Consider the following 17,565-nt stretch of genomic DNA (forward strand, 5'->3'; position numbering starts at 1 on the left):
GCAGAATATGAAATAAAACTGATCACGACTGACTTGCTAGAGAATCTGGAACTTGAGATGGACCTTGCTGATGGGTTGGAGACGAAACTCCAGAAATAGGACTCACAGATGAAGAGAGAGCTCTAGAAGGGGAAGGGCAAAGAAAGAATGACTACGATAGTGGGACCAGATTGAACCAGATAGAAACAGAAGCTGAAGTGGAATGTGAAGATGTAGACGAGGTACATTTTATTACCGCAGTAGCCTTTGTCCTAGTTCAGGGTAGGGAAAGTACACTGAGAGAATCTACTGCTTCACACACCTCACAAGAACAAATGCTGGAAATCGGCTTCTAAAACCGAAGATTGCAGGGGAGAATAACAAGGAAAAGAAAACCAACCACACTATAGTTATGAGAGCTACAAAAGTGATGGAAAGTCCTGTTTGACCCAGTAGAGTCTTTGCCTCTGCTATAGGCTGAATCTTCTGCTGGCATAGAAACACAGAAAGCAGTCAAGCGTAACTGTTACAGGGGCCTCTGGAGTTTGAGAGTGCATGGTAGCAAGAGTTTCTTGAAACATAAGTGGAAATGGCTAGAAAAGAGGGATGGCTCTGCATTTGTGTAAGACGCTTCTGTGCTCCATGTGCCCAGCGAACCAGTGCAGATCATACGAGTGGTTGGCCTGAGAACCACCTTCCAGTGAACCCAGCAGGATTCACCAAGGCATTGCTTAGGAAATCTGGAGCAGGCAGGAGGATAGAAAAACCACAGTGCCTGCTTTGAGCTATGCTGTGGAATCTGGGCATTATATAGGCCAAGAGGAGGCCTGCCAATGGGAGTTTGAAAAAACAGCCTCTGCAGAGTCAACCAATGTTCTAAATGGAAAAAGCAAAGCCTTTCACATCTGGCTGCTGGGCAGAACAGCCTCTCAAGTCTGCATCTAACGTCACAATCAACAGTTTCACTGCGAACTGGATTGGACTGGCAGAGGCCAGACATGAGAACAACTTGACGAAATCAGAATTAGGTATAGAGAGGATTCTTTAAAGATGATGATAGTCTTAAAATGCAAATATAGTTTATTTAGAAAATAATTAACTTCAAGAAATCATAAAAATAAAAGTGTAACAAATAAAAGCTCAAAAAGATTGACAACAAGCTTGAGAAAATAGCCCATTGGAAAGATGAAATTATGAAAAAAAAATAGAAGAGCCAAGGAAGGGAGGTGAGAGGACTAGTACAGGAAATATGGCCTCTAAATAGTAGCTTTACTAGAAAGGAACAGTGGGCAGTGCAGAAGGTCACCCAGCCTCCCAGAACTCACTCTGCAGTCCCACATGATAGACATACATACACCTGCCACCAAAAACCCCCGAGGAACCTCAGAGTTCACCCAGGGCTGAGGGCAAGATCTGAAAGAGTGTCAAATTCTAACTCCACTGACAGCTGCACAGCATCACAGGGCACCAGAATGCAGGAAAGAAATGAAGCTTTGAGGGAAATTCCTTTGCAATTAGAATCACTCCAACAATTCTGTGCAAGAGCACAGCAAACACATAAAAGTTCAGAATATGTGCCTCCACCCACCCTGGTTCAGAGCTTAAAAGATGACTTCTAGTGAGGACAGCGGGAGGTCAGAATGCAGAACCAGCCCAGCGAGGAGCGCAAGAGTTCCCAGGAAGGTGGACATACCATGACTGTGAGAAGGGTGACCTTGTGTGTGTCCACAGAGCAGAAACATACATGGGAGTCTAGCACCTGACTAAGAGTTGAAGAATCAAGACACACATAGAAAAATAAAAATATCCATAAATACAGTGATAATTCACAGGAAAGAAATGGGAATCTATACAATAGGCAGTACTGTTACCTAGGCAGACCCAGGTTCTACAGTGGTCATGGGACTCTCTGTGGACTGGACACGCACCTGTTCATCTGTGGAGGTTCCTGTGGAGCGTTTATCTCCCAAAGGAGCCCATTAGGAGATGCTTAAACTGAAAGCCAGGGAGCATGGCATGAGCCCTTACTCAGAAACTGTTGAAGAAGCAAAGAAGACATGTGGAGGATTATTGATTTTCAAGCTGACTCTTTAAATTACGTGCAAATAAAAACCATTGTAAAAAGCAACCATTAGAGTGTAAATAGGATTGCCTGGAGAAAAGCTAGCGAGGAAATCTGACAGGGCGAAGCAAAGTTGTGACTCTCCAGGAAGTATATTTGATTTCAAGTAGGACTTTAGCAACTGGAGGAAACGTTTGCATGCAAATCCTAGGGAACCAAATACTTGCCAGAACTGGTTTGCAAAATGGCTCTAGTTCTGGACTGAGTTCCTTCAGTAACTACCAGAATTGCCTCTACTAGTTTTCTTGAAATGAGAGCTCTCAGGGTAGGTGAAAATAAGTCAATGGTTATGGCTATTTTAAACTTTATGTCTTTGAAATACTTGTCAAGGCAGTATGTATTTAATAGGGGACTATGTCATATAAATGCATTTTTAAAGTTAAAAAGAAGTGTCTGACTTCTGGAAGTTGATGTTATTTTAAATCTGTAAAATTCAAATATACATCTTTGAACATGTTATTAAATATTTTCAGTGCCTAGAATATTTATGATTTATAACAAGTTTGACTAGAAGTGGCTATGAAGTTTTCAAATAAACTAAACATCTATTAATCATCCTCTACAGAAAGCAGTGAAGAAAATTGTGAAAATATACTAGTATGTAGTATAGCTGAATTAGTTTTACTTGTGTGTGGTTATGTATATTGTGAGGCAAGTTTGAAATTCTAGCTCTTTAGTTGAATAATACAGTTGTTTAAACTCCTTTGAAAGTATCTTTAAATGTTTTCTGTACTCTACAGAGAGTCTTGAAACCAACCTAGAATTCTCAGCACTGGTAGCTCCTTCAGGAGTCAATGCTGGACATTTCCTGACAGACTTAAAGAACTAGGCAACTAGTGCTGAGTCCTTTAGCAGTCTCCAATGAACCTACATCCTGGTTCCTCCCTCATTCACAGGGCTCTTGATGCTATTTGGGTCTCAGGCATGCTGTGGCCAGCCTTCCATCAGGAATACAAGAAGGACAGGGTACCTAGGCAACAGGCTCAGCCCTCTTATCGCTGGTGCTTGGCTCTCCTCTCCATGGATGTTTAGGAGCTGTGTGCATTGTATCCTTAGGAGTCTGTATATTTGCATGTCTATGTCCTCCTCTCAGTAACTGAAGCATCTCAGAAAGCCCTGGCCCTCCTTGTTATCCCTGTGCCTCTATTGAAACCCTCTTCCAGCTTCTTCCCTATGTGAATACCCATAGTACTGTGTGTTCTAGCAGGAGGCAGTAGGTCTGGCTACTAATGCTCTTGGGATGGGCAGCAGTGTGTGGTGACACACAGTTTCACAGTATTGTTTTTCTGAAACAATGGCATGAGGACCTTGGACAGAATACCATCCACTGATATCCAGCCCAAACCTCATTTCCAGCCCCACCCTGCTGAGGCCACCTGCCAGCTGAAATCTACAAGGGAACACAACTTTAGTGTACTACCCTTAGTTGGCCCTTCTGCTCTTCCAAACCACAAATAAGCAGGTAGATATCAGATTTTCTTCTGGGTCCTCTCCATCAACTGTTGGTACCACTACCAGCCAAGGAACTAAGGAGGAAGGCCAGTGATTGTTCTTGCATTGTGCCTTCTCCTTGAGCATGGGTCTGGTTCATCCCATGCCCAAGCTAGGAGAACTATAAGTATTACCACTCCTCATATGTGTTTACACCCCATAGATCCTATAACATTCTCTGCCAGTTCATTCCCCACACATGGCCATGTTTGTCACTTTTTACTAACTCTTGGGGCCTCCCATGATCCTACCAACTTATCCTAACCAAGAAGGACCAGACAGCTAGCACCTCCCCACCTGTCTATCTTCTTAGCCATGATGCAGCTCACAGTCCCTCTGCCTCTCTCTTTCTGTGTCTTCCTGTCTCTAACTTTTTCTGTATTACTGTATTCTCTCTATTACTCCTCTCTCTCTCTCTCTCTCTCTCTCTCTCTCTCTCTCTCTCTCTCTCTCTCCTCTCTCTTTCAGTCTTTCTTCATTTCTCTTTGCCTTTTCCTGTCTTTGTCTTTTCCCCTCTATGTTTCTGTCCCTGCCTCTCTCTTCATATGTCTTTCTCTGTATCTATAGCTCTCTTGGCCTCTCTCTCTCTCTCTCTCTCTCTCTCTCTCTCTCTCTCTCTCTCTCTCTCTCTCTCTCTTCTTCCCCACAGTGTGTCTCTGTGTATCCTTCCCTCCCCAGGGTCCTATCTCTGCTATCTCATGACATTAGTATCATGTGCACTGCTCAGGAAAATGCTTCCTGAATAAATAAGCAGACAAACTCCCTCAATCCTCATGCAGCAGATGCTTCCTGAACGCCTACTTATTACATAAAAGGCTTTATAGAGAAAGTGCTATTGTTAATGGCCCTTATAATAACCCAGGAAGAAATCAGGGCAGGATTAGCAGACATTAGAAGTCAGAAATCCTGACATGGACAGAAGGGAGTTATAGACCCTTACCAGAGCAGTAGTCCTAAGCAAGGTGGTCAAAACATCTATCCCTTCAAGAAAGAATCAAGAGTCCTGCTTCACAAGGTCATTGTGAGGGTTTAATGGAGACAAATGTCTATAACTGCAGCTACTTGGGAGTCAGAGTCAAAGAGGTAGAGAGTTTGAGGACAGCCTGAGCCTATTGAAAAATCTGTGTCTGAAAAGAGGGAAAGGGAAAAAGAATAGAAAAATAAAAAGGAAGAGAAAAGAAAAGTGTAAAGAGTGAATTGGGAATGTAGCTCAGTACTGTATTAACATGTGTGAGGCCCTGAGTTCTACCTATAGGATCATAAAGAAAACAGTGTTCATATATGCAGTGAATATTCCATCAGTGAAATCCTGGACTGAGCTTCAGAAAACACCATTATCTGTGGGTGAAGAAAATGTTCTACCAGTGACATTATGGGCAGAGCTGCAGCCAGAACTCAGTACTTCCGGATTATGTTACTTATTACACAATGGAAATGTTATAAGCCACACAGGAAATGGTCACCTGTCATCATAAAGAACCATTATAAAGCTCTGAGCTTAGCGGACACTGAACACCTATTAAACATAGCTCCTAGAGAGGACATGAGGTGCCTGTACCCTATCCTTCCTTATCGGTGACTTTGGCAGAAACAACAAACAAAGGAGAGATTACTAAACTCATTTTCAGTCTGTTCATGTTTAGTACCTATATAGGGAAAGTATATTTAAAAAATAATAATTCTAAGAACCCGGGATCCAGCCTTGGAGAATCTGATGTTTTACCACTCAAGTCCATGGAGGGTGTACCACAGAAGTGACTCATCTTCCAGAAAAGCCTACTACAAAACACACAGCACTGTTCAAACAACTCAAAGACAAAGGTTTCTAAGTGTTGCAAAGTTAAGATACTCTTGGGGATCCAGAGACTGAGCTGGAGGAGAGTGAAGTAACCACCCTCGGTTCTCACTGGTGGCTTCATGGTGCTAAAAAGAGGTTAAGACACAGAGAGCAGACACCCCATTTCTGATCAAGCATTATTTCAATGTTCTCGTCTATCTCTGGGCAGAAATAGTACAAACAGTTGGAGGGTAGTTGGAGAAGAGTCTAGATCCTGATTCATTGAGTGAGGCTACAACTAATGTTGAGCCTGGTGCCTTCATCAAGAGCCTCTTACTGAGAACACTGGGAAAAATTATAAAACTGTTTCCATCAGTATAATGCTATTGAACTACAGTGATGTCAGCAGTAAACTTATTTGCTAATTCCTTCATGTTCCAACTAAGTATAAAATATGAATGCAGTTGAGTTTCAGTGTTCATTCTTTATTGTATATGAACTGATGGGGCTGGAGGAGAGGAAGAGCAAGCACTAAAAATGAATTTGATTTCCAAGCCACATTTGATCCTCACGTGTGCAGTACTTGGAGGCCAGGAAGAACATTCAGTACACACCCGGGACCAAGTCAAAACATTGCTCCAGCCCTCAGGGGTGGATGTTTGCCCTGCAGGACACTCTTCCCCATGCTGTTCAGGATTAGGAGGTCCTTCTAAATTTGGCTTCAAGAATCTTATACTGCCTTCCAAATCCCCGGCCTCTCCACCATGGTCCATCTTCATCCTCATCCCCATGACATCCATAATTTCTTCACTGGCCTATTATTCACTGAGCAATTCAGAGAGGCTGCAACACTCTCAAATGATTATCCAGGAACATGTTTTGTGTCATGATAAGATTGCTTCTCTGCTTTGACCATATGATAACTACTAGCCCCATCTAGCCCTGGATACTTAAAATTCGGTTAGTAAAGCATAGAAATTGAACTTAGAATTATGTTTAAATCAATACCTGCATGTGTTATGAGGCTACTGTTAGATGCTGCAGTTCAGAAACTTAATGTCAGCAGAATACATGTTCTTCCGTCACCTCACAGAACAATAAAGGTAGCATGTGATCTGTAACCCCACTAGGACATGGTACATTCCAATCCTTCACCACTGAGGACATAGTGGATTGTCCTGTGAGTGTTCATTGGACACCTACCACAGACAGTTTTCACTGGCTACTCAGGGAAGGCATGCACCTTGTGAGCCAATGCCATATGATCCAAAAGGATTAAAGAATGAGTTGCTAAATAATTGCCCTTGGATACTCTCTGCATGTGGCACATGAGAAGAGAAGCCAAAGATATTAACTATAGCCCTGGCTTCTTCAAGCACTCTGCCACTAATTCTGCTTGGTTTTCTCAATCTGACGATATCTCAGAACTGTGATTTTTGTTGTCACTCAGAAAGACATGAATGATGGACAGGAGCCCAGCTGTGGTAGTACTCAGCACTCCAGGTACATAGGTGAGGGGGACACCTCTCTCCTCCTTCTGCCAGGCTGCCACCCACAAGCAGATGCCACAAATAGAACATGAGTTTGGCAGGATCTACACTCCAAACTCAGTCCCATAGTTTGTCCAGGCTTCTGTTGCCCTGAACAGGCTCCTGAGTCAGCCTCTAAAATATGCTGAAATGTCTCTGGACTCAGATTCTGTTGTCCCTTTAAAAGTGGATACCAAGAGCTAGCAGTCAATGAGAGAGGTCAGAGAATTTGCCTATAACTTAGATGAGACTATTCTCAGTGTACTCACATAACAGAAAAACACCAGAGCAATGAACAAAATGAACTGACAGGATATGTGTTTGATGCCAGTGAATTCAACTGTTATGACACTGAACTCATATTTTCCAAAACGCAGTTGAAGACAGCTTACCCTTAGTATGTTCCAACAAGGAGAGTGGTCATCCTTGTTAGTCTTAATGACCTTAAATATTAGGACTGTGAATGTCTCGTATCCCCTAATAATGTATGGGTGAATTCATGCCTTGCATAGAGGACGAGGGTGTGTTACACACAACGCCTATGAGGTACTCATTCCTTAGCACTCAGACCCATGCACAAGTGTCCTATTACTAGTCTCAAGTTATCCTCAGTTCTTGTCATCTCAAAACAAAGAATTCAGCCAAGAAATGTGGACAGCTTAAGCAGTTTACTTAATGAAAAGAAGCAGAGGTAGGTACCCTCCAGACAGCTTGGAGGGCTGATGAGAGAGCCTGGACTTGTTACCTTTGTGAGAGACTTTTAGGAATATTTGTCATAATCACATTTGTGGAGGTCTGATACCCCTTTTCCTTTTCAAGGGACAGCGAGCCAGTCAGATCTCCCTTTTAGGATGTTTCTTTTCATGGTGAAACAACTACATTTTTAAAAAACTCTGGGTCTTTTAAGGCTGCAGACTCTTCACTGATGTACATATAAGGTAACTGAGAAAGTCCTTAATACTGTAGTTTCTGATATATCAGGCAGAAACTGATAGTGCTTCAAGGTTGCTTAACCATAAGGGGACTTCTAACCATTAGGAGACACAGTTGTCAAGATACAACCACATGTTGAGAACAGTGGGCCATTGTGTTATTATTCTACAGCAAACACTGCCACAGACTGACCACCTAGTCTGAGTCAGGCACTAAATCCAAGTCCTCATGTTTACTGTTGGCATTTCATGATCAAGGTACCAGTGTGAGGAGACACTTTTTTTTCAGTTTTATTATATGTAAGTACACTGTAGCTGTCTTCAGACACACCAGAAGAGGGCATCAGATCCCATTACAGATGGTTGTGAGCCACCATGTGGTTGCTGGGAATTGAACTCAGGACCTTTAGAAGAGCAGTCAGTGCTCTTAACCTCTGAGCCATCTCTCCAGCCTTTTTTTTCAGTTTTAGATGGTAATTCTGAGGTACAAAGTTGAACATCTGTCCAAAATTACTCAATCGATAAGCCCTGCTCACAGGCAAGCTCTATTCACCATATTCCAGCACAGCAGACCCTGCCCTGCAGCCTGACTCCAGGAGCCACCCTCGCCTCTTTTCATGGGAGTGATACTTCTTACTACCATGGGGTCTCAGAGTGCAAGGGAGGCTCCCTCAAGCTATGATGTGCATTCTCCCTGGAGTCAGTCAAGGCCTAGCCCATTCCATGGCCTAGATGTCACAGAGCCACCCCTTTACTGGCTATCTCCAACTTCACTCACCTCATTCATCATGCTGACAGGCTGCCATGACCTTTTCAATGCACAAATCTGATGGCATCAGTGACTGCCTGCAAAAGCTCAGATAGTCTCAGAGTCGGCCCACTGAGTGGCTCTCCTCCTGCCTGACACATCACACAAACTCCACTATTTTCTTCTCTTGCCTTGATTACTCTCAGCTCTCCAGGGCTCGTTTGTGCTTTCTCTTCCATTCATATTGTTTGAAGATGATTTTGATATGTATTCAGGTGTCTTTTGTTCTGCTAGATGGCACTTTTCTACCGTTTGGAGTTCTTCCCAGCATAATGTCTTCCTGGCATTTGATCATCTGCCCCTTAGATATGGTACTCTCCGTGTATTATACGAGAGGACTTGTGCTCTTAATTTATTCATTCTGTCTGAATTGTTTCAGTGCCATAATGTTAAGGTGTTTGGTATAGGACAGTGAGGAAATAAATATAAATGATACTGCTGACGTGTCAAAGTTAGACTGAACCTCACAGCACTGGAGCAAGAACCTGCCCTTTTGCATCAACTTGTTGACTAGCACAGAATCCGTAGGATGGCACTGGCTGACCAAGATCTGTGATCATGTCACCATTCCTAGGTTTCCAACTGAGGCAACCCAAGTCTGAAGGAATCCCCTATTGCACTGGGCAGTTGAAAGGGGAGGTCACATGGCAGTTTAGTCACATGCATTATTTCTCATAGGATGTTGGACACCCATCTGCTCCTCTTCCCCTGAAGCACATTCAGGCTTTATGATGATTTTTAAAAAAGGGAAAAACTAAATAGGCAACATAGTTTGGAAAATTAATTCTTTCTCAGAGAAAAGCTATAACTTCGGCTTTGATAGAGGATCTGGCCCAAGTTCATCTTAATTTAAGGGCAACTACCACTAATTGCTGAGTCATTCTATGGGAGCTTGAATGGAACTGACATTATCCAAGACTGACAGTGGCCCGCCTTTACATTACTAAATATCTATTAATAATGAGTACATTGAATCCGGATGTTGAACTACCTGAGATGCACATAGAGGAAGGGTTTCATAGCCATCCTCCTGACCTTGGGTCTCCATGCCATCCAGAATCATCGTAATGATGAGCTAGAGGACAGCGGTTATATGCTAGTGGCAATCAGACAAACACAAGCTGTACGTCGTTGTCATGCCATTTTCATTAGCAGAATTATGTGTGAGCGAACAGTAGTGCCTTGCTCCTCTGCATCTGCATGGTGACATTCATACTCAATCCCAAGTATGTGCAAGGCATCCCATTGCTCTGATATTCAGGCAGTAACATAAATCTTTTTCTCTGTCCTTCTCTCCTATTTTTTTTTTATCAGTGTATATGGTTGTCCCTTGGCTAAAAAGAGAAAGACGCAAGATAAACAGCCCCAAGAACCTGCTCCCAAGCGAAAACCATTTGCAGTAAAAGCAGATAGTTCTTCAGTAGATGAATGCTATGAGAGTGATGGCACTGAAGACATGGATGATAAGGAAGAGGATGATGATGATGAGTTCTCTGAAGACAATGATGAGCAAGGGGATGATGATGATGAAGATGAGGTGGATCGGGAAGACGAGGAGGAGATTGAGGAGGAAGATGATGAAGATGATGAAGATGATGATGATGGTGATGATGTAGAAGAGGAAGATGATGATGATGATGATGAAGAGGAAGAAGAGGAAGAGGAAGAAGAAAATGGTAATCTTTAAATACTCACAAAACTTAGGCCATGCCTCAGGGTCAGTTTTTTGCATGAATTTTCTAGTGTTAATATCCTTGGCATCCTAACAATTCCAGGACTAGGTTCACTCAATACCAAATGGATAAACTGCTTATGTGAACTTAAGCGTTTATCTCCAATAATTCCTTTAAGTTATACTCTGAGCTTTAGATTTTTATCAAATTGTTATTAAGATTTGTTGTCATGGCAATTTGCTGAACTATTTATGGGGAAATGTAGAAAGAAAACTAGTCCTGCATGTCTGATGTTTCAGTTGTTCTGTCAGACAGGTACAGACTCAAGCATGGCTGTTGGCACAGCCTTAGCCTCCAAGCCTCTAATATGTGAACTGGAGAGATAGATTCTGTCAAAACCATACTTTGGTGACTGTTATATGGCAGGGATAAAAAGAGATGTTACTTAAAAGAAATGGTTGGTAGGTTGGCTGTATGTTTCTATATTTGAGAATGAGGTTTCTGGTCTGTGGTTGAATACTGTGGGTTGTACAAGCCAAGTACAAACTTTCTGTGCTTGAAGTACATGGGTAGCTTCCAGAATGCACACCAGAGGATTCATTTATGTGTCTACGTTCCTGTTAGCACAAGACTCAAAATTATGATTTTTGAACCCTACCCTAAAGATCACTTCTTTTCTGGAAAGAAATGTTGGTTTTCTTGTGATCTGAGATAGAGCTTTTGCTGGCTTAGGTTTTGCCTCATAGAAATGCCAAAAAATGATGGAAATATGAGAATACTTTTTTCTCAATCTATCCCTTGGGCTTAAATATCTTCAAGAACATAAATTCTAAAACAGCTAACTTCCAGATACAATTCCATTATCTCATCCTTTAGAGAGAACACACCAAATTATCATGCAAGTGACCCAGATGTCAGTACTGTGATTTGCAGGCATAATGAACGGGCCTGGTTGCAAAGCCATGGCCATTTTGTTAGGAAGCATGATCTTTATTGGGCAGTCCCACATTGTCACAGAGCCTCAAAGTTATTATTGATAACAATTTGCTACTCACATTTGCCCTCCGTTCTTTCACATGGTATCACAGAATGCTATGAGTAGAAGCTTAACAAGTTACATCATAGCTTGTGCCAATAATTACTACAATTATTGTGTGCTGTAGACAAATGTGCTGATGTCACTAATGATCTGCTAAGAAGTTATCATAGCCCTGTGTAATGAAATGTGAGGAACGATCGAGAGGAGACCACTGAAGCAAATATTTAGGACATGGTATCAGCTGTGTGCAATGCTAAATGATATCTTTAGTTGTCAGCGCTGACGAGTGATTTGTATCTTGGCTGTGTGGCATCATCGCAATCATATAAAATACTGTCTTGCATATTCTCATCATGTTTGGGAAGCAGGAGATATTAATGTTCAGGGTTATGAACATTTGTATGCACAAAGAGTCTTGCCTAAAGTTAGAATCTGCTCTACTTTCTAAACTTAAATATTTCAGTTTTGTTTATTTGACGTCATAATTTAGCTAATATACCTTTTGAGCATACAAAGTGACATGTTTTTAAAGGTACTCAGAAGTCTTATGGAGATTGAGATACATAACAATGTGACTACACAGGCTTGAGTTCTTCTCATTTTAGCACCTAGATCCTAGTTGTATAATGAGCTCGACAGCAAATCAGAACCTAGAAATGTTAGCTGTACTGACTTAAGCAACTGGGCAAAAGGGAACCACCAAACAAGCAATTTCATAATAACCCCATAAGGTCCAGAATTTTAAATATCAAGCATACCTGGCCTGGCACCTATACCCAGGCATCTAGCTCATGCTGAGTAGGATCATGTGTGGAAGTAGAAACCCCTCAGAAAGGAGCAGCGCAATCCCAGATATGCAGTCAGCCAACCGTGTCTGCTCCTCAGATAAGCAATCACCTGTCCTGAGAAGACCCACTGATTTACGAGGAGGAGCTCAGCACATGGTCTGCTATGAGACTAGTCTGTGCTACCCCAGTGAGGCAAGTATGCCCTTGCCCAAGTCCTTCATAGAAATTGAAGCCCTTTGCACCTCAAGCACTCACTCCTGTGTTTCCTAGACCCAGGAGTTGCTTTGATGGAGGGTCATTCTCCAGGTCCTGATTGTTGAGGGTGTTCCAGAGGGGACACTAAAAGCTCATTTGATTTCCGAAATCTTTGACCACCAATGAACTGCCGTATAAGCCACCTGGAGAATCTGTCAGAAGCTTCTGCAGTGTGGAGAAGTCTCCACTGAAGAGCCTGTAGCCTGTATTCCGAGACTGTTTAACCAGCATCCTACGGTGACGTCCCAGTCCTTTACCCGCTAGGTTATTTCGTAATGTTCCAGGATTGGGAATCTCCATCAACGGAACCACAGAGTGTTGTTGATAGAGCAGCTACTCTTCATGATCAGACTCTTCGTTGTGCTTGCAATGTTACAAAGAGGCTTTGAGAGGCAGAAATCCATCAGGCTCCTATTTTCACACCCTTACTATGCACTCACCCTTTGTCTTTTCCTCTTTTGTTCTGTTTTGTTTTCTTTTTCCATACTGTAAAATCAGTGCACAAACCTCTAGCAGTGTTTATAAACTTACCCCAGGGTAGCCTGCCATACACATGCAAAGTACAGAGATGCCAAGAGCCCCTTAGTATGCAAAAGCCGCTACTTTAGTGTGGGTCCCTGTCCTAAGATATTTGTCTCTATGTCCCTTGTTGATAGCATCACTGAGTCTCAGGTTAAGCCTGCAGCTGACTCCTCAAAGGTTGGCTGTGTCTCATTCCTGCCATACAGGCAGGACCTCAAATGAGAAGCATGGAAGACAGAGGGCCTCATGAGGAGAACTTAAGCAGCCCATGCTTAAATCACAATTTAGGCAAATGCCACAGCAGAGCAGATAATGTTCAGTGTGAGGAAGTTGGGGCAGTGAACACAGGGAGAAGACTTGAACTGGCACTGCCTGAGGGCCAGGCATGAAGCCTCAGGTCATCTGTGCTGACAGGGTGCCATTGTGTCCACCCAGGAACTGCTTTCCCTTGACTATAACTTGAAATGTGGAGACTTTTTTGTTTCAGATAAAACACATTTACACAAATAATCAGATTATTATAAAAGGATCCTGCTAATTGTAGAACAAACATTTTTACATGGGAATTAAGTATTTCATTTCAAGGATCTTTGAGCATTGCAGTTTACGCATAAGTCAAATGGCCCTGACACTGAGTTTCCTATGAGTACATGTATTTACAAAACATTATTTTTAGAAATTGGACAAATCACAGGCTAGTCTTTTACATAGAGTCTTATTTTCAGAATACACAGTAGAAAATGCAGAGTAACTATCTAATTCCATGTTAATTAAATAACAATTACATATCAAAGGTGAGTTAACCACTCGGCATTCCTAGAGTCTTTATTAGCAGATTTGGCACATGCCATGATTAAGGTCTTACAAAAATCTCTACAATGAGAAGGGCAAATTCACTGCATACATAGATAATGAATATAAGGTATAGTTTATTTTCATACTCCATCCACCAAAAACAGCAGCCCTTTAAAATATTATATGCAGATATACATATATATTTTTATACCCATTTATGTTTGTCCTTTTGAGACCACCTTTCCTCTGCTCATAGACAGGAAGGTAAATTCTTGAGGAAGGACTAGGCAGAACCTCGTCTAGACTGAACAAGACAAAACGACTATCCTCCTTAGCTTACACTGTTTCTTTAAATGCTCTGTTGCTACTGATAAAATGTCAGGGTTCCCAAGTGGCATCTGTCTCTGGCATAACCTGTCGCCACAATCATTGCAGGTTTCCCTCCCTTTAGGGTGCCTGGCCTTCCATATCCCAATCAGTTAGCAGCCATGGGTGTGGCATCCTTGCGAGCTCATTTGGAGGAGTGGATTGTTGAGAATGTCTATATTAAGAACTTTCTCTAATATGCTAGACATTTGCTCAAGACCAGACAGAATGAAAACACATGGTATGGAGGCAGAGTTTGAAGGCTGCTTTTGTTACAACAATGCAACCTCCACCGCTGTCCCTGAAGTAACTGGGGGACTGGCAGTCCTTAGCTGCAGATTCTGGCTTGGTACCCTGTTCTCACAGTCCTCACAATGAAGCCAAAGACTTGTCTATGAGACCATCTTTACTGAGTGATCTCACTCTTCTGTAACTCAATCTCAAAGACCATGCTGTGTGAATCCCTCCTCACAGAAGCATCTTTCTAATTGTAAGATGTTCTGGGGTGTGGTTTTTTCCAAACAGAGTGATGTATAAGGTCCCCAGCTGCACTCAGGTCCTGATCATATGTGAGGCAGAGGCTGGTATGGTCATAAGGGAAGAGGATAAAGGTGCTGAGCGGTTTGTACTGAGGCCCCACAACTCCCCAGTCTCCCCTCAGGGTGCTGCTCTCCATATTGATTAGCCAATTATCCTTCTGTATCTTTCCCAGGGACAGGTCCCTGATGAGGGAAGCCAGCTGAAATGCAGACAGACTGTGAAAATCAGAATTAGCCAGCCAGTGTTCTACTGTAGTCAGCAGAAAAAGCAATGAGTTCTGAGACCAGCGCAGCACAGAGATGATATGTTTAGTATGCAAGCCTTCACCTGAGGAAGGCTGTGGTCACAGTTGGGAGAAAGAATATGGTGGATTTCATCTTCTTAAAATTAACCTTCCCAATATACACAAAAGCCCTTTGTGGGGATATTGGAAACGCCAGTGAGCTGAGGTAGATTGTACTATGACTTGAGAATAAAAAAGCCTTTAGCCTCCAGTAGGATCTTTCTAAGTGTCAGTCCATAATTAAAAAAAAAATCCTGGTCCATATCAAGTAGCCTTTGCTTAATTATAAAATAAATTTTATTAAATTTAATGAATGCTCAAGTATTCTAAGACAAATCAGAAAACGTGATAAAAATACAATGTCTTATACCCTTAAGGTGCAAACACATTGGTAAAGTGCTGGAGGCCAGCCTTTTCTACAGTAATGAAAACAGGAATGTCACATGGCTTATTGTAAAGTCCACTGCAGAGAGTCAGCAGTGTATTTGGTGTGTCTTGTTCATTTCATTTTTAACCTGCGTGCTATGTGGTCACAGTGAAGCATGGTACTAGGGGGATCTGAGCTCTGTCCACACCACTCATTTTGAAAAGGTCATCCAGCCTCTTAAGGTTCTTGTAAAATAAGATTCACCCCTTCACTCTTTCCATGTTTTTCTCTGCATCCTAAACAGGCACAAGACACAAAAGAGCTTCACAAGTCTGAACTGTTTGCAACTGTAACGTTGTAGCCATAATCAAAAGTGACCATATGACAACTTCTCCTGCATTTGCTCAATTCTGCACCACTCTAGACCTGTAGTTGTGGCTACCTGGAACACTGACTTAGTCACACCTGCCCTGCTCTGTCCTGCCCTACCCTGCCCTGGGGAAAATTGGTGCTCAAGACCATCCCCTTAGCTCTGAGGGGGAGTGTCAGGCAGTGAGGAACAGTGCTCTCTGCTAAGGTTGCACCAGGACAAGGTCTCAAGATGTCTGCCCATAGTCTCAAACATGGTACATGATTCCTGTATACTCAGAGGGTAGTAGGCTAGCTGAAGCTTTTATGTTTGCGTTAGGGTTTTCTCTTTTGCTTCAATAGAGTGTGAGTGAAGTAAGCAGAAGCACACAGAGGCCTGGAAGAATGAAGAATTGAGCATTGCACTATGAAGTAGTATCTTCAAGAATTCAAGAACATGTTTAGATGCTGAGGATGGGTAAACCATATTATAGAGAAAACACCCTATTCTTCTGTAGACTTCCTTAGAAATGAGTCAGATTCTACCAGGGATGAGGAAGGGAAGACCCAGGATCCCATCTCAATCCACATTAATGTAAGAAACCCACTTATTTCAGTGATGCTCTGGAGACAGAAGGGCCAGAATCTCATTATACCTATCCCATTACCAGGATGCACAGTCACACTGACACCTTGCCTGTGAGCTAGTAGTCCTTAGGGTTGGCCAGTTGACCTGGAGAGGAGAGGGACAAACAGACAGAAGCAAGGAACAGGACCAGACAATGAGCAGCACTGCTGAGAGAAACAAGCAGGCACAGAGACAGGAGGACAGAAACTGCAGAGGGAGAGACAGACAGACACTCAGAGTGAGATAGGAGGAACTGCCCTATGCCATTGTCACCTCAGCTCACAGATGAGAGCATGTGACTATCCTATTACTTTTAAATCTTCAATCTAGATAAGCCAGCACCCAGGTGTCATTAAGAAGCCCCTCAAAACCTTATACATGAAAATTAACTCACATTTCATTAATTCAGTTCCCTAATGCATGAAAACATTAAGAAACTGAGTTCACAGTTTTTTTAAGTTAAAGGTGGCTTGGCTCCTGTTATAAATTAATTCTCTTTAAATCTTCCTCATTTCATTGTATAGGAAATTTTTGTTTTACTTACATAATGGACAACTAATAGTCAGCTACAGTTGGTAGGAAGCTTGCCTAAATTTTATGCAGCCCAGAGTTCAATGACTACTACTACACAACATGGAGAGGATGTTACAAGCCTCTGTGTGATTCTAGCACTTGGGAGATAGAAGCAACAGTTAAAACAACCTGTAGGTTGCTGTTTCCTATAGAAAGCCTCATTCCTCTATGCTAGTCTACATCCCTAGAATCAGTGTACCTGAAAGTGAAGCAAGAATACTGAGGGCTGAATCTTTAACTTCAATGTCCCTGCCTGGCTAGTGCCATGTTCCTAGGCTCTGCAGAAGAAACTTGTCAAGTCAGCTAGGGAGAAGTCAGAGAAGGCAGCCATTAGCAAGCTTGGGACTCAAACTACTATAATAACTCATAATACAGGATACATAGGCAGCCTTATAACCTCTAATTAAAAGACCAGAAATTCCCCTTGGATGATTTCCCTCATCTGTAAGTCAGAGAATGGCATATGGACTTCAGAGAAGTATCAGAAACCACTATAGCAGCAGTAGGAAATTACCACCTCAGAGCAAAACTGGATCGTGGGATTAGCTGGAGGTTGCTGCAACCACTGTTCCCAGTACTCACAAGACACGAACCTTCCCAGAGCTCAGAAGAAGGCATCTAGTACTGGTGTCTTGACATGGTGTGGACAGGTCCTGGCCATGTTCCCATCCTCTGTGTCCATTTCTTCACACACTACATTGGCCATGGGACCTTAGCTTTTCTAGAGTCTTGAAAACCAGGCACTTACTG

At 42.4% G+C, this 17,565-nt stretch overlaps 1 protein-coding gene across 10 annotated transcripts in view; it reads left to right on the plus strand.

The window, feature by feature from the left end:
* Nucleotides 1-17,565, plus strand: part of Myt1l (myelin transcription factor 1 like) — a 291,243-nt gene that overhangs the window by 170,155 nt on the left and 103,523 nt on the right. For all 10 annotated transcript variants that reach the window (XM_032907573.1, XM_032907576.1, XM_032907574.1 and 7 more), the window contains one exon: nucleotides 9,953-10,314. In XM_032907573.1, the coding sequence (XP_032763464.1) occupies nucleotides 9,953-10,314 (362 nt within the window). The remainder of the gene's footprint in view (nucleotides 1-9,952; nucleotides 10,315-17,565) is intronic.

The sequence above is a fragment of the Rattus rattus genome, chromosome 7 (assembly GCF_011064425.1).
Source record: "Rattus rattus isolate New Zealand chromosome 7, Rrattus_CSIRO_v1, whole genome shotgun sequence".
Taxonomy (NCBI): Eukaryota; Metazoa; Chordata; class Mammalia; order Rodentia; family Muridae; genus Rattus; species Rattus rattus.